Source organism: Colletotrichum abscissum (assembly GCF_030869225.1).
Source record: "Colletotrichum abscissum strain IMI 504890 chromosome Unknown Scaffold_18.1, whole genome shotgun sequence".
Classification (NCBI taxonomy): domain Eukaryota; kingdom Fungi; phylum Ascomycota; class Sordariomycetes; order Glomerellales; family Glomerellaceae; genus Colletotrichum; species Colletotrichum abscissum.
The window spans coordinates 363,343-382,140 of NW_026850076.1; the positions used below are offsets into that span (position 1 = coordinate 363,343).

The 18,798-nt window shown below is 29.6% G+C and overlaps 2 protein-coding genes across 2 annotated transcripts; both read left to right on the top strand.

Annotated features, from left to right (window-relative positions):
• Positions 1 to 592: 592 nt before the first annotated feature.
• On the top strand, positions 593 to 2,137 carry CABS01_08117 (uncharacterized protein; the record flags this gene model as incomplete). The annotated part of the gene is made up of 3 exons (XM_060541479.1): positions 593 to 1,144; positions 1,238 to 1,356; positions 1,417 to 2,137. Coding segments are annotated over 3 exons (1,392 nt in total), but the record flags the coding sequence as incomplete, so codon positions are not given.
• Positions 2,138 to 2,952: 815 nt separating this feature from the next.
• CABS01_08118 (uncharacterized protein) lies at positions 2,953 to 6,542 on the top strand (the record flags this gene model as incomplete). Its single annotated transcript, XM_060541480.1, has 7 exons — positions 2,953 to 3,371; positions 3,434 to 3,618; positions 3,886 to 4,932; positions 5,230 to 5,352; positions 5,941 to 6,034; positions 6,181 to 6,208; positions 6,288 to 6,542. The coding sequence occupies 7 exons, from the start codon at positions 2,953 to 2,955 to the stop codon at positions 6,540 to 6,542; spliced, it is 2,151 nt and encodes a 716-aa protein (XP_060402284.1).
• Positions 6,543 to 18,798: the final 12,256 nt, after the last annotated feature.

Here is an 18,798-nt window from a genome sequence, read left to right on the forward strand (position 1 = left end):
ATAGACCGTAGGTCTATCCCCTGTGTCCCTGCTACAGATATGACGCCGTATTTCATGCTACGCTGGCAGCATGCTGTAAGGCCAATGATGCTGATGTGACATCGTTCAGCCGGTATGTGATATGTTGAGTACGATATCACACAAACTCCTGACATGCGATTAGCTTGACGATATTTGGATCTACGACACAGATCATGACATGGCCCAATCCATCGTTCCAAATAGCGTGGAGAAGCACATGACCTACAAAGACTCACAGCTATGCCAAAGATGCAAAGAGCTTCCAATTTGGTCCAAGGTTTGCGAGTTTTCTGATACACTCAAAGACTTGGAACGTCGATTGATGTCGTGTGAACTATGTCGCCTCTTACATCATTCCCTGATTGGACGAGCGGGTCCCAGTGATGAACTGATTAGATTTATGCGAAAGGACTCCTATTTGACGTTTGGAGACAGAGACTGGGCCCCAATCTTGACACTCTGTCGAACAAGTGGTAATTACCAATCCACCAAAGAAGGTTGATGCCAACGCTCACATCAACTCAAAGACTCGGGGACTTTGAGCTCCAACGGTATCCAGCTAGGATTCCCCGCCCCTCTCGTCCCGGGAGACGCGACACATCTAAACATTCTCAATAGATGGGTGAAGGGTTGCAACGAGGCTCAGCATCTACCGAATCGCAAGAGCTTCATTCCGAGTAGGCTGCTGCTGGTTGGTGACGAAGATACGAGGTTTGTCCGACTGATTTCCAAGCCTGAATCAAAGTCGGGCTCCGTGAACTACATTGCGCTGTCTCACCGATGGGGGAACGATTCCTCAACAGAAGGCAAGTTTGTCACAACAACCACGGATAACATCCACGTAATCGCTAGCGCGCTAGGGATCGATGACGACTACCTGCCCAAGACATTTCTCGACGCAGTGGTTATCACTAGGAGATTGAAAGTGAAGTACTTGTGGATAGACTCTCTATGCATCCTTCAGGACAACATGAACCATGGCAACATGGACTCGAAGAATGACTGGGATAGAGAGTCAAAACTCATGGAAGAGGTGTTTGGTTCTGCCTACATTACCATTGCCGCCAGTTGTGCAGAAAACAGATTCCAGGGCTTTTTGAAAGCGCGAACGCCGCGGCAGCTTGTCACTATGAGATTAGATGACGATGTGCAGTTCTATATTTGCGAAATTATTGACAACTTTGAGATCGACGTAGAGAAAGGAGAGTTGAACCAGAGAGGCTGGGTGTTACAGGAGCGCGCTCTTTCACGAAGAACATTGCATTTCACGAGTAGCCAGACGTACTGGGAGTGCGGAGAAGGCATAAGATGCGAAACATTCACCAAGACGACGAAGTAAGTATTGATTTCACCGTACGACGCTTCGTTCTATACCTTGATTAACTTTTATACTAGTCGAAAAGCAGCGTTCCTTGGAGACTCAAACTTTCCTCACTCCGTTGAATCCTTCAAGCAAGGGAGACAGCTGCAGCACTATCACGACCTTTACGAGCGTTACTCTTCCTTGAAATTGACGTATCCTACCGACAAGCCTAGAGCTATCGCTGGCCTCGAAAAGAGATTGACGATGGCACTGAAGTCGACCGGTGGCTATGGCATCTTCTTGTCAAACCTCCACAGAGATCTTCTCTGGCAGCGCCGAAATATTGGGACTTCACTGCGACGCATCGGATTTCAACCTCATGAAGAAATCCCTTCCTGGTCATGGATGGCTTTCGAGGGAGAAATCCGATACATGAATGTTCCTTTCGGCGACATCGAGAGAGCTAAGGATATCTCTTCACCGTTTGAAACTCAGACGGGCAGGGGCGCAGAAGAAACAAGTGATCTCTCGAAGAAAGCATATTTTCAGGCTACAGCTCGTACGTTGATGAGCGATAACCCAGCGCGGCTGATAATGGATGACCCCGAGAGAATCCTTCGCCGGCCCCTGATGTGTGTTATTGTTGGTACGAGCAAGCAGAACAAGAGCGACCCAGTAAGACACTATGCTCTTATGGTTGCCCCCGTTATGGACAAGGAGGAAGACAAGGTGTTTGAGAGGGTGGGTGTGGCGTATTTGTCAGAAGATGAAGTCTCGATAGAAGAAGGAACAGGCATCGTGAGAATTCAGTAGCTTCTCCTTCCGAGTTAAGACAACTCGTAACTTTGATTGTGCCATGCGAAATTTAGTTGATTATCGGTGGCTTATCACAACTTCGCGAAGCACATAGGTAGTAAGAGCCGTAGATCGGAGTGACGTATCGAGCTTGTAGACAAAAGTCCAGCATTGACATAAGGCTACTAGACACCTGAAACGGTGTAGTTAAGTCGATACTTAGGCTCCTTGACTTTGGCCGAGGGCGAGGATTTATATTCAATCGTCACCATTCTCAGCTTGAAATCGCAAAGGGTGTAGTATATTTGTGGAAGAAAAACAACCTCGTTGATAGCGACGGACTCGAGATTTGGGACCAACAAGTAGCGAGGAAGATGTGGATATTTTAGTCTGAGTTGGAGGCACTAAGGTGTTTGCAGAGGAGGACGTTTGAGCTTGGGCGATTAAGCCTTTTGGCCCTAAGCCCCAAGGCCCCTTTGCCCTGTAATCTGTGATGTTACTTTACATCAGGCACAGGAGGTCTGAAAATGCCGCAAAAAACACTCTCTTGAGTGGTTGGCGGGGATAAGATGACTCGGGTCACGCGCGATATTAAGAACTCGTGCAAGGCGTAGCAGTCCACAAAACTGCACATCGAAATGCAGGCTGACCATCCAACAATTGGCAGGAAGATGCAATCAGGCAGCCAATAAGACTTCACCTTGACCCTGCAAATACTGTTACCCCGCTTCTGACGTGTCTTTGAATCAAATATCAAGCTCTCTATTTCCCAAGAGTGTTCCGTCTGTTTGACTTCGTTTTCTAGATAGGACTTATCGGACCGCCTGATCACAATGGGGGCCGAAGTAGCCATAGGCATTGCAGCCGGCATAGTAGCCTTTCTTGACTTCTCATGGAAACTCACCACTGGCGCCAACGAACTGTATGATTCTAGACGACAAGTAAGTAGAGAAAACGCCCGGATAAGGGAGATTATCGAAGACCTCAGAAACTACTCCTTTGAGCTTCAATCAGAGCAGTTGGGTAGCTCAAGGCATGAGCAAGCCCTGAAGGCTCTCTCGACAGGATGTTACGATGTGTGCCAAGAGCTCATAGCCATTCTTGACACGCTCAAGGCGAGGAGAAACTCGCGCTGGGCTGCTTTGAGGGTAACATGGGCTGGTATGCGCCAGAGAAAGGAGGTTGCTCATATCGAAGGCCGACTTGCTGAGTATCGCATGGAAATCAATACGAGGCTTCTTGCATTACTGAAGTAAGTCTGTGTTTGACTTGGGTCATGGCTCATCCAAACAGTATTAACATGTACGGGAACAGTGAACACCAATCGTCCGTCAAGAAGCAGTTGGACGACATACAAACTGAAGCTCAAAACATGTCTTTGAGTTCTGCCGAGGAGCTCAAACTTCTTCGGGCCGAGTTTATCAAGCTATTGGCAAAGCCAGATGATGACGACGATGATGGGAGCGAAGGCAGCACCACTGCGACTTCGGATGACAGCAGTGAACATGAAGAAAGCCCAAGCAATATCCGAGAACATCTATTCGACTCCCTCAGTAAAATATCCGTTAAGATTGATCATCTGAGCTCACTGATTCGATCCACTCCCAGGGAGGCATGCATTCTTCATCACTTGTATTTCGAAGGGATATACAACAGGATTGACTCCATACTTGACCCAAGTGAGGGGACTTTTGAGTGGATATTCTTTCCCACACAGACCTTGGACCATTTAAAGCCGGATGAAAAATTCTTATCGCGTCAAGCAGAGCAAAGGGAAAGAGCCAGCCAAAAGTTTCTCAATTGGCTCCGGGGCGACGGCAGGTTATTCTACGTCTCCGGCAAGGCAGGCTGTGGGAAGCCAACTCTCCTGAAGTTCATGGCCAACCATCAGAAGACAAGAACGCTTTTACAGCAATGGGCCGGTGATAGAACCGTTGCGATTGCTTCGTTCTTCTTCTGGCAATCGGACGGTCAGAAACTTCAAATGACCCTCGATGGGATGTATCGATCTATTTTGTTCTTCATCCTCAGACACTGCCCTCGCCTCATACCAGACGTACTCCCCAAGCAGTGGGAAGCTACGGATTCCGAGAAGAGAAACGCAGTTGTTGACTCAGACTTGTATCAAGCGCCCAGTATCAAAGCAGCCTTTGAACGGCTGATGAACCTCGAACTGCCGTCCGATGACGTGAGGTTTTGCTTGTTCATCGATGGCCTTGACGAATATAAGGCTGATGCCTACGACCAGAAACTCTTTGCTATGAAGCTTCGAGACTGGGCAGAGGGAAGCTTGATCAAGATATGCGTCAGCTCCAGGCCAGAGGTGCATTTCCTGAACACATTCCGCTCAGCAATTCATCTTCATGAGATCACTCAAGGCGACATATATCTTTTAACTCGAGACACCTTCGAGCATGATAGCAACTTTTATCACATTTCATCTTTCTACCTTGAGTTTGTGGAAAAGATTGTCTGGTCAGCTGATGGTGTATTCCTCTGGGCTCGCTTAGTTGCGAGAGCACTTCTAGAGGAAGCCGAGATGCACAGCAGCTACGAACGACTGTGCCAGAAGCTCGATAGCACGCCGACTCAGCTTAATAACCTATACAAGTCCATGCTTTCGTCCATGCCCCGAGATGACAGAACAAAAATCCGGTCACTACTCATACTAGTCGCTACAAACCCCTTCAAGAGCCCCTTGCACACCTCCGTGTTTGATTATATCAACGCCTCTGGGGATGTCGACCTTCAACTTCTCAATCAACGAACGCGCTACACTACAGAAACGCTTCTCAGAGACCAGGAAAGAGTAGGTAGGCAGTTACAAGGCCTGACCAGAGGAATTCTTGTCACAGTCCCTTCGCCATCTCGCGACAACCCCATGGAACGCTTGTTAAAGGGGATAGGGTTTTTCCACAAGACAGTGAAAGACTACATTCTCTCTTCTGAACAAGCAATCGAACTGAACAAGAGCTCCCCATGCTCGGACTTTCCTAACACCCATGCCCTGCTGCGGATGGCTGAAGTTACTCGAATAAGCCACCTCATGAGCAAACATGAGCAAACCAAAATACGAAACCAATTGTTGGACATCTTTACGATACCTTCAGGCCTTGAAATCAAGACACTTGTGGCATTTGAGAACATTTGGGTTAATCACTTCGCGCATGCAACGGAATTACGTTACGTCACTGGATCTCAGCGTTCGAACTTTTCGAATCTTGTGGATGACGGTATGGCGGTACAGGCCGCCCTTTCGCATCCCTTCCTAGGGATTGCAGCATACCATGGTCAATTCAAATTCTTAAGATATAGGTTGGCCGACGAGCCTAGACGCACGAGTGAAGTCTACAAAGTCTCGTTGGGTGTCAACTCCCAGGCTGCAACATCTAAACAGCCCCCATGTTTGCTGCAAACACCAAACAACGTCTTGTTTCCGGTTTTATGGAAGTTGACGTCCCGAGAAAAGAACAAAGGTGAGATACTTGATCGGCACCAGATGAGGATCAAGACTCTTGACTTGTTGCTTTCTGAGGGGTTCTCCATGAAAGAGAGAATGGTGCTGATGGAACAGCCTACTTTTCACATGGTTAGAGACGCCTCGCTTTGGATAATATTTGTTTTCGATTTATCCAAAGCTGTGAAAATGGGGACTGCAGTCGACCCAAAGTCTCACCTCGATACCTTGAGGATTATCCTTCAACACGAAAAGCAAGAGAACGCCGTCATTGTGTTCCGCTGTAGTCCCGCTCATTTCCCCGTTAACTATTGGAGAGAAGCTGTGATGTTCCGGACTTTGACTTTGCATGAACTTTTGCTAGTTGCAGACCCCACGCTCAGTTTACAAAAGGAAGACATGTTTTGTGATTATCAGGCGCTGGAAAGCGAGGCTGGGAGCGACGATATGCTACGATCGTGGGTCAAGGGTCAGAAGAAATTGGACTTCGATGAATCATTTGTCATTTCCCGTTGGACTACGTCTGAACTAAGAGAGGAAATGGGAAGATCTGGATATCCGTGGGAAGTGGCTGGAGTAGTTACTAAGACTGACTCCATTACAGATCAACTGGATTTGGTAGCAAGACTATGGTAAGCAACAAACGGTTCGGCGATTCTGAGTGAGACATCTCTTATTTTCGTGAGCAATACATTACGAAAACTGAAACAGGTCTTTTGCCTTTACATTGAGAACCACCTGGGCAACAAGGTTGGTGTATCGAGACCGCTTGTACCAGTTTTGAGAGTAATCAACCTGACAAGCGGTTCCTCCTTGTTCATCATAACTGCGCCACTGCACAAGATCCGACTCCTCATTCACAGGATCGTTAGGCAAATTCTGCAATGCCTGTGCTTGGTACTGCGAAACATGAGCCAAGTTTACAGCAGAGACGTCGTCAACACCCCGCAAGACGCGAACCGTTAGCTTTTCTACCCTACCGAATCTATGTTCTTCCTTTTGGTAGAACGCGAAGAAAATCGCAATGAATTCTGAAGGTGATATACACCTACGCTTCAGTACAAGGATACCATGATGGATCTGTTGCCCGTCATCTGATTGGAGTGGAATCGTTCCAGGGTGTTGGTAAGGCAGTTGAACAGCTGGATAAGTCGTAAGAAGAGGATATCCATTGTTTCCGTAAGGGAATGTGACCAGAATAGAGTGTCTCGTATCACCAGGACTGAATGGTTGATACTCAGACTCAACAAGTCCAGGGATTTGAAGAAGAGGGGGATCGGTGTACGAGGGATTAGCGAGGCTAATTTCTCTGGCAGGCAGCTCACCGAATACGCTTTCGAAAGCCAACAAGCTTGTTCTGACAGTGGGAAGGCGTACCCAATAGAAGGTTATTCCGGTTTTTATAAACAAAGGTATTAAGGATTCGAGAGATGCAGTCGACACCCCTTTGAAGCTGTATCTTACTAAAAAGAGGTGCTCATTGAGTGTTCCTATCAAAGATCGTAGAACGGTGCGGCCTTTGAGGGAATCGCAGAATGTATTACGTAACAGGGATAGTAACCGCATCTTACGAAGTGCCCGTTACGTACTAAATTACGTATCTATCTTAGATATCGTATATATAGACCTTTTTTTTTATTTATTTCTAATTTAATATATTAAACTACTTTTATTATACTCCGTATACTTATTATTACGTACTATAACTTATAATAATTATAAACCTAGTTCTTAGTTAAGACTTTATATTATAATAACGTATTTATTAATATAATTTTTATAATTTTTTTAAAATAATTAATATACTCGTACTTATTTTAGCCTAAGCTAAATTAACTAGTTATAATAGTTAAATTAAATAGTTTAATATATTTTATATTATAAATAAGGGTATTAGGGTTTAGAAATATATTAACTTAGACGCTCTAAATTCTAATATACTCCTTAACCCTTTTATAACGCTTATTTTACTTTTTAAATTCGGATAATTAGTTATAAGCCGTAATAAAAAAAAATTACGAGCTTATTAAATATATTATAAAGCGTTTAAAAATAACTAAAGAAGTTAGGAAATCCTCTATTAATAACTTCTAAACTTAACTCTTAATATAACCCCTTTAACTTCTTTAAGTATAAATAACTTATAAGACTAAGCTAGGTTTCTTTTTATAAAGCTAGTAATACTACTTATTTTATATAAATAAATCTATTTTTATACTATACTTATAAAAAGGATTTATATACTTAAGAGTATTTAAAAATAATAAAAGCTTAATACTAAATATAAATAATTTAAAACTTAAGAATATAATATTATTAATACGTATATTAAACTCCTTACTTAGTAATTAATAAAATTAGTTAATACTATATTTTACGAATACGTATTTTAAAAAACTATTAAAAATAGCGCTAAGTTTAGTATATAATAAATTATTAAATATTTAAAAAGAATTAATATACCGGCGTTATAAATTAATATACTAGCGTCGCTCTTATATTAATATCGCTATTCTACTTTTTAATTAGTTTAAAAAAAATTTATTGGTATAGTTAGATTTTACTAAATACTTATAAAATATCCTAAGCTTTTATTCCTTTATTCCCTTTATACTTAAGTTATATTATTAAACCTCAAAATCTAACTTATAATATTTATTTATAATAGCTTTTATAATTAGAATTAAAAACGTTCCTTAAGGCTAATTTTAAAATAATACCCTTATTAAAAAACTTCTCCCTCTATAAAAACGATTATTAATTAATTATAGCTTCTTATTATTATTTAGCTAACTATTATTATCTCTTTTTTTAAAAAGTAGCTACCTTAGCGTTAGCTAATTTTATAAAATTAATAATTTTAAAAAGTAGTACGACCTTATTACTAAGCTCTTAATTAATATATTATAAAATATATAACTTCTTATAAATAATTACCTTAATATAAAACCTATATTATACTTTACTTATTATTTTTTTAAAAAGATTATAAAAACCTAGCGGACTACCCTCTTATAACTTTTTTTAAAATATAACCCCTCTCCCCCTAACGAATAGTTTTAATAACCTTCTTATTTTATAATAAAGTAGTTTAATAATACTTTTTAGTTTATTAAATAGGTTATTAAAACTAATTAATAACTAATAACGGTACTACTCCGATAATAAAAATATATTTATTAATAATAATAAATATAAGGTCCCTAAGTTAATTTATTACCCTATTTACCCCTATAGCTATTTTTTATTTAAAATAAAGCGTTTTTTTAAATTATAGTTTCTTATTATATTCTAAATAACTAATCCTCCTCTCCTTTTATAACTAAAATCCTAAACTTACTAATTTTTAATAATTTAAAATAAACTTATAATACCCTCTTTAACTAAGTTAATAACTTTATAAAAACTAATAAATTTAATATTATAAAATAGAATAAGTATAAAACTCGAGGCTAAATTATTTAATATACTTTTTAATATAATTAGTTTAATAAGCCTAAGCTTATATAAAGTACTAATATTTAATAATATAAGTCTTATAAATACGGTTATAAATAGTAAGTTATTACTAAGGCTTAAGAAAAGAATAAATAACTATTATATTATTATTTAAACTTTTAATATAAATAATATAATTATAACCTTAGTTTTAAAGCCTCTATATACTTTTTATTTTATAAGCTTATTAAAATAGTTAAAAATATTATTAAAACTATAAACTAACGAGTTAGGATTTAGGCTCGTAATATATATATTATTATTTAAAAATAGTTCTTAGAATCCTTATTTACTTAATAAGATATTTATAATACTAAGGCTCGTATAAACTAAAAAAAACTAATTAAATACTTACTAACTATAACGTTAATTAAGCTATTTAATAAATAAGATATCTTATATATAATAAAATAAGTAAATAACGAGCTAAACTACCTTACTAATTTTATTTAAACCTTTTTTTATTATTTCTAAATATAAAAGCGATTCCCTAAAATAATTAACTTTAATAATATTTATAATATTAATTATTTTAAGCTCCTTTTTTTTTAAATTACTAAGTAAACTTATTTTAAATCTATTTATAACGCTACGTTCGGCCTTATTAATAACGAGAAATTAGAGGGTTTTTAGTTTTTTTTAATAAGTATTCGCTAATTTATAAATTAATACTTAGTTTATTACCCTATTATTATTATTATAAATTATAATAAATAAATAAAAGCTATATTAAATAAGTAGTTCTTAGATATTTAGTAATAACTTTATATTTATTATATTAACTTTAATATTATACTTAGGGCTAAGTAGAAATAAGTTAAGGACCGTAGTTATAATAATAATAATAATAAGTTTAATAATAAGGGATATTAGCTATTAATATAAGTAATAATTACGCTAAATAATAAAAATAAGGCTTATATTAATACGCTTATTAATAAGCTCCCCCTTTATATATATTATAGGGTCCTTATAATATAAAAACTTATTATTTTTATTAAAACTAAGTATATTTTTAAAAAAACCTAGACTAAGCTTTATAAAAAGTTAAATAACTAATACTTAATTTTTTAATATTTTTGTATAATATACTTATTTTTAAGAACATAATACGCCCGTTATTTTATTTAAAAATATTAGAACTTTAATACTCGTATTATTTCTAATATTAAGTTAAGTAATAATAATATTAAGGGTTATTTTTAAATAGTTTTAGTTATTTATATTAGCTTATTAACGTTATATAAAATATAATTAGTAATTAAGAGCTACGTTTTTACTAAGCTTATATAAAAAACGAGGTACTTATAAACTAAGAATATATAAGTACTTATTTTAAGTACCTAAATAAACTTTAAATAATACTTTTTTTAAAATATTTTATTTTAATTAAAATATAAAGCTAGCTTATAAAAAAAGTAATATTATTTAATAAGAGGCTATTTTTAAACCCCCTCGGATCTTATAATTTAAATTATATTATTTTAATTAAGCTAAGTATCCTATATTACTATAAAATCTATTTTAAAATATTAAATTTAATTATTTTTAATAAATAAAAGGTATATTTTTAGTAATATTTTTAAAAAACGTTTTCTTTAGATTTATATTACTAAATCCTTAACTTTAAAATTATTATATCCCTTTATAATAAGTTAAAAAATATAATATAGCCTATTTTATTATAACTAGTCTTATTTAAAAAAGGCCGGTTAACTAATTAAGCCCGTATTACTTATAATAACTAAAGTATAAGTAATAAAAAGCGAGGCTATTTATTTAAAAATAAAAATAAGTCGACGCTAGCTAAGCTTATAAAAAAAATAAGTTAGCTAAGTTAAAGCTAAATATTAAGCTTATTTAAATAATAAATAAAAAACTAGTTTAGCGTTTTTAATAAGGGGAGGATAATAGGGAATTATATAAATAAATAATTAATATAGCTTAATATTTAAAAAAAACGGAGCTAATAAAAAGTAGTTTATAATAATAATAAATTATTATAATTATATTAAAAAAAGTAGTTAAGCGGACGTTAATATAATTTACTCTTTATATATTTTAAGTATATAGTAAAAAAAAGCCTTATTTATTTAAAATTTATAAAAGGTTATATTACTAACTAATTTAAAATTTATAAATCTTAAATAAGTAATATAGTAATTCTAAATAAGTACGTAAATTATAATAGTATTCTTATTTTTAAAAATTTTAAACTAGAGCTTAAGTTAGAGAGGATAGTAAGAATAGCTATATTAATATAATAACCCTTATTATTTTTATAAAGAGGTACTATTTTTTTAAACTAATTAAAAAGTAAAATAGTAATATTAGTATAAGAATAACGCTAGTATATTAATTTACGACGCTAATATATTAATTCCTTATTTAAAATAGGAATTTATACCCCCCGAACTAATAATAAGGAATATAGTTTAAAAAGAATATTAATAAGCTCTAAATAAAATAAGGACTAAAATTAACCCCTAACGCTAATATAAGAAGTAGTAATTTATTTACTTCTGAGCTAAAACGTATAATATTTTAAAAATTAATAAAGAAATTACCGTACTTAACTTCTTAGTTATAGTTAAGTCTAAACTTAATTTTATATAGGGCTAATATATATATAAGACTTTTAGTAAATTAATAGCTTTTGGGACGTATATAAAGACCTTTAAAAAAATTATATATATATTTAGTTTAATAACCTAGGACGTATATACTAAACGACCTTTAAGTTAAAAAGGGGCTTACTTTATTTTTACTAAACGCTCTAACTTAGTTAATAATATAAATAATAAAAATAACGTTATATACCCTTATAATTATATATATTTATAGCACTCTTTAGTATACTAAAAATTAAAATAAGGACCTATAAACTAAAACGTTAATAAGTTATTAATATAAATATTAAAAAGCTATATAAAAAAAGTCTTTATTATTATTAAATTAAATAAATAGAAATTATTCTATAATAAGCTTAAAAAAGCTAGTTAGCTAAAAAATAATAGAACTCTTAAAAAACCTACGTTTTTAAAAAAATCCTCTAATTAACTTATAATAAGCTCGTTAGTAAACTAGGACGAGGGCTACGTAATTACTATATTTATAAAAAGTTAGGACTTAGAAATAAACGCAATTTTTAGTACCCCTATAAATAGTACTTATTCCCTTTTTTAAAATATAGTAATAAATAGTTATAAAATAATATATCTAGTTAATAATAAAAGCCTACTTAAACCCGAGAGTTATATATTATTAAGAAATAATAACTATATTAAATTAAGAACTATTATACTACTTATTATTATACGTAGAATTTATATTATAAATGGTATTTTAAACGGACCTAAGGGGAAGGGAACTTATAATTTAAAGCTCTAGAACGTTATTTATATTAAGGGATTTTATATTAATATAGTTTTAAAAACTTTACTAAATAAAAGTATACTTTAATACTACGGTCTAAATTATACTTTATAATAAAGAACGCTTTATAAAAGTATTATTAAAAAATAGCTTATTTAAAAAAATAATCTAGTCTTTTTTAAATATAAGCTCTTCTAATTCTATCCTTTTTTTATAAATTTTAAGCGTATTTTATAGAGCCTAGTTAGTATTATATTACTAATTAGCTATAGAAAATTCTATTATTTATATTAATATACTTATAAAAAGTCTAATAGTACGCTCTTTTAATACTTTAAAATAGGTTATTTTAAACTTAATACTTTTTATTAATTATTATATAAGACTCGAGGTATACGTATTAAACTTTTATTATAAATTAAGTATAAAATATATATATTATTTAATACTAAGATAGTAGTTTTAAGAGGACTACTCTTAAAAAGAGCTTTATAGCTATAGTATTATATATATTAAAATCTCTTTTACTTCGAACTATTTCTTAATAAATAATAATATATACTTATAGTTTTTAATAAATATAATAAGTAGTTTAAGGGGTTTTTTTTAAAGACTAAAATAAAGGAAAAAGTACTTTTTACGCTCTAAAGCCTCGAGGCTACGATCCGTTATTAAAAAAGGACTCTAATTTACTTTTTTAAAAATAATAATAAGACCGCTTTTTTAATTATAAACGTTAAATACGTATATAAAACGTAGTATAACGAGCTAGGAATTAAAATAGAACTTTTATTTCTATATATAAAAAAACCTATAAGTAATATAAAAAGAGTAGGTTAAATTATAATTACTAAAGCCCGTAAAATACGCCTTTTTATAAACTTTTTTATAAATTTATAAAATAAAATAATATTAGTAGCGATTTTTATTTATAATATTATCTTATAGGAGGCTAATAAAAGAGATTTGCTTATTATAATAGAAATTAATTAGTAAAAGCGGTATTAACGTTAATAATAAACGGGTTACTAAGTATAATATTTTAAATTAGTAACCCTATATTTTAATAGCCTCTACGTATATAATTACTAAGTATACCCTTTTTATAAAAATTATAAAAAGGGTATATATTAAAAAGAGTTTAAAGTACTTCTTTACGAATATATAAAATACTTAGTTAAATATATATTAAAAATATATAACTTATATAGGGTCTAGGTACTTATACTTGAGTAAGTATTTATTATAAGGAATATTAAGTTTAATAAAGAAGTTTTTTATAATCCTATATATAAAGAATAAGCTATTATAAATAAGTAAATAAATTTAGTAATTTAAAAAATATAAAAACTCTTTAATATTAATAATAAGTTAGTTCGAGTACTTAAAAAAGTAAATCTAAACTTTAAAAATACTAATATTTAAAATAATTTTATAATTAAGGATAGTATTATTATTAAACTTTTAACTATTTAGGACGCTAAGTAATTAATAAACGTACTTTAGGGTATAGTTAATAAGATTAAAAAGACTAATATAGTCTTATTATTATTACTAACCCCTAAAATAACCCCTTTATATAAGCTTAAAAATAGGGGTAAAAAAGGGGATATAATAATTAAGTTATAAATAGCTCTATATAATTTATAATCCTTTTTACGAGTACTTATATATATTATAGAGGTTTTTAAGCTTTTAATTCTTAATAACTCTTAATAAAACGCTAAAGTACGTAATAAACGAGATTTTAATTATAAGAAAATAATTCTTAATACTAAAGTCGACGTTAGTAAAGAACCCTTATAATAAACCTTTATTATTATATAAAAATAGAGCTTATAAGAACTACTTTATTAAGTACTAAGTAAAGCTCTATTAAGTTTTAAATATTTAAACCGGGCCTATAGACCTCTATAACGCTTTAATAATAGTATTTTTATAACGCTCTTATATTTAAATATAAAAAATAGTAATTACTATAACTATTACTAAAACTACTTTTTATCTATTTTTATATTTAATTAGTAAGAAGCTATAAAAAGTAATATAGGACATATAATACTCTATTAAATAGTAAAAAGAGTAGTTTATAAGACCTACTTAGAGCGCTCTAAAAGAGTTTAAAAACTACGATTTACTAAAATTAACTTTTAGAGCTTATTAAAAAGGTTTAGTAATATTAAATATTTCTTATAGTAATTATAAAAGCTACTTAGAGATATTATAAACGTAAAAATAAAAAAGCTAAGAAATATTAATATATAAAAAGAGGTTAACTATAATCCTAAATAAGGGATTTTATTTTTATTAAAATAGGTATATATTTATAAATATAATATTAATAACGAGGTTTATAAAATAAAAGTATATATATATATAAAAGGGGATATATAACTACTTAATTTTTTATAAAATACGTATATTTTAATACTTATTATAAAGGCCTTTAGGCTTATAATAATAATAACTATCTAATTTAATTTTAAAACTAACTAGTATAATATTATTAACGTATTTCTTAACGCGCCTCTTAAGAGCGAAAAACTAATAATTATTAAACTCTTAGAGAAATATAAGGCTATTAATAAAATAAATAAGCTCTAATACGCTTTATATAACCTCTAAGACTTATTAATTTTTTAGTTCTTAACTTTTACTTCTATATTTTATAATATAAATATAATATATAGTTATAAAGAGATTTATATTTACTAAACTATAAATAAGAAAGTAATATTAATATTCTATATTAATAATTTTATTATTTTATATTATTAAAATAACTAAAAAGTAGCTTAGGGGATCGTTAATAATATAAAAAAATATATTAATTTTAAAAAAAATAGACTAATTAATTATTTTTTTAAAGTACGGATTTTATAAAACCGTACGGCTTATAAAGTTTACTTTATTTATAATATATATATTAAATAAGTTACTAAGTACTTCGACTTTATAAATTTACTATATCTAGCTACTTTTCTTTTTTAAAATAAGTTTAAACTAAACGAGGGATAAGTAATAAAAGAGGAAATAAAGAGCTATTAAAAAAAGTTAGAAATATACTTTATATAATTATAATAATTAAACTAAATATCGCTTTTACTTACTTATAATTATTATAGTTCCTAATTAACCTAAATATAACCTATATTAAAGCGATTAATTATTATATTTAATATCTCTATATAATAAAATATTTTATGCTCTATTATAATAATATATTAAGTACATAATTATTATTTTTAACTAAAGATATTAGTTTTATAAATAACGAAGTATTATAATAATTATTTTAAAAATATATAATATTCTTTTTTAATAGCCTAATTTAATAAAAATTAGTACGCTAAGTAACGGTTACGACGTTAATTACTAAAGCTAAGCTTCTTTATTTTAAAGAAACTATAAAAAAAACTATAGCTCTAAAGTGCCTTTTTAAAAATATTATCCTTAACCTAGGAGAAGTATAATTAGTTAACTACGATAATTAGTAAATAATTTGATTTATTATAGGGGAAAGAGAAAGAATAGCTATTTAACTTCGTTATATTAATATATAAAATATATAGCTAAGATAAGAGTATATTAAAAAGGGAATTAATAAGGATATATAACGAATTAATACGGACGCATAGCTCTTAGGGACACATAATATTCTCTACTTCTAATTAGTTTAAAAAAATAGTACCTCTCTATAAAAGCGATAAGGGTAACTATATTAATATAATTATTCTTATTATTCTCTCTAACCTAAACTCTAGTTTAAGATTTTTAAAAATAAGAATACTACTATAACTTATATACTTATTTAGAACCGCTATATTACTTATTTAAAATTTATAAATTTTAAATAAATTAATAATCTAAGCTTTTATAAATCTTAAATAAATAAGGCTTTTTCTTATTATATATTTAAAATATATAAAAAGTAAATTATAATAACGTCCGCCTAATTACCTTTTTTAACGTAATTATAATAATTTATTATTATTATAAATTACTTCTTATTAGCTCCGTTTTTTTTAAATATTAAGCTATATTAGCCGTTTATTTATATAATTCTCTATTATCCTCTCTTTATTAAGAACGCTAAACTAGCTCTTTATTTATTACTAAAATAAGCTTAATATTTAGTTTTAATTTAACTAACTTATTTTTTTTATAAACTTAGTTAGTATTAACTTATTTTTATTCTTAAATAAGCGGCCTTGTTTTTTATTATTAATACTTTAATTATTATAAATAATACGAGCTTAACTAGCTAATTAGCTTTTTTTAAATAAAGCTAGTTATAATAAAATAAGCTATATTATATTTTTTAGCCTATTATAAAAGGATATAATAATATTAAAATTAAAAATTTAATAATATAAATTTAAAAAAGACGTTTTTTAAAAATATTACTAAGAGTATACTTTTTACTTATTAAAAATAGCTAAATTTAATATTTTAAAATAGATTTTATAATAATATAGGATACTTAACTTAATTAAAATAGTATAGTTTAAACTATAGGATCCGAGGGGTTTTAGAAATAACCTCTTATTAAATAATATTACTTTTTTTATAAGCTAGCCTTATATCCTAATTAAAGTAAAATATTTTAAAAAAAGTATTATTTAAAGTTTACTTAAGTATTTAAAATAAGTATTTATATACTCCTAGCTTATAAGTACTTCGTTCTTTATATAAGCTTAATAAAAACATAGCTCTTAATTACTAATTATATCTTATATAACGTTAATAAGCTAATATAAATAACTAAGACTATTTAAAAAATAATTTTTAATATTATTATTACTTAACTTAATACTAAAAATAATACGAGTATTAAAGTTTTAGTATTTTTAAATAAAATAACGGGCCTATTATATTTTTAAAAATAGGTATATTACGTAGAGGTATTAGAGAATTAGGTATTAGTTATTAAACTCTTTATAGAGCTTAGTCTAGGCTTTTTTAAAAATATACTTAGTCTTAGTAAAAATAATAAGCTTTTATATTATAAAAACCCTACGATATATATAAAAAGGGGGCTTATTAATAAGTATATTAATATAAGTCTTATCTTTATTACTTAGCATAGCTATTACTTATATTAATAACTAATATCCTTTATTATTAAACTTATTATTATTATTATTATAACTACGGTCCTTAACTTACTTTTACTTAGCCCTAAGTATAATATTAAAGTTAATATAATAAATATAAAGTTATTACTAAACGTCCGAGAATTATTCGTTTAGTATAGCTTTTATTTATTTATTATAATTTATAATAATAATAATAAAGTAACGGACTAAGTATTAGTTTATAAATTAGTAAATACTTATTAAAAAAAACCGGAAACCCTCTAGTTTTTTATTATTAATAAAGCCGAATATAGTATTATAAATAGATTTAAAATAAGTTTACTTAGTAACTTAGAAAAGAGGGAGCTTAAAGTAATTAATATTATAAATATTATTAAAACTAATTACCTTAGGGAATCGCTTTTATATTTAGAAATAATAAAAAAAAGTTTAAATAAAGTTAATAAAGTAGTTTAGCTCGTTATTTACTTATTTTACTATATATAAAATATCTCGCTCGTTAAATAGCTTAATTAATACTATAATTAATAAGTATTTAGCTAGTTTTTCTTAGTTTATACGAGCCCTAGCGTTATAAATATCTTATTAAGTAAATAAAAACTTTAGGAACTATTTTTAAATAATAGTATATACGTTATGCGCCCAAATCTTAACTTATTAACTTATAGTTTTAATAGTATCTTTAACTAGCTAAGTAAGCTTATAATAAAAAAGGTATATAAATACTTTAAGGCTAGGCCTATAATTATATTAGTTATATTAGGGATTTTTATATTATTATAATAACTATTATCCCTCGACCTTAGCCTTAGTAATTAACTTTTATTTATAATTATATTTTTAAAATCTCCGTTACTTTAGACTTATATTATAGCTAGGCTTAGGATATTTATATTAGTCATATTAAAATATATACTAAATATTCTTTTTATTTTACTTATACCCGTAATATTTTATAATATTAAAATTATTAGCCTTAATAAAAGTATTAACTCGATCGAAAAGAGTATTCGTTATTAGCTCTAGGCTACTAAGAATTAGTAAGTTTATGGTTTTATTTAAAAAAGGGGAAAAGGATTTATTACTTTAGGTATAATAAAAAGCTATGGTTTAAAAAAATAATAAATTTAAAAAAGGGTTTTATTATAAAAATAAATAAGGTAATAAGTTTATTTAAAAACCCCACGTTTTTTATTGTAAACAGCTTTGTTTATATTATTAAATAAGGCTAGTTATTAACTTTTTATTAA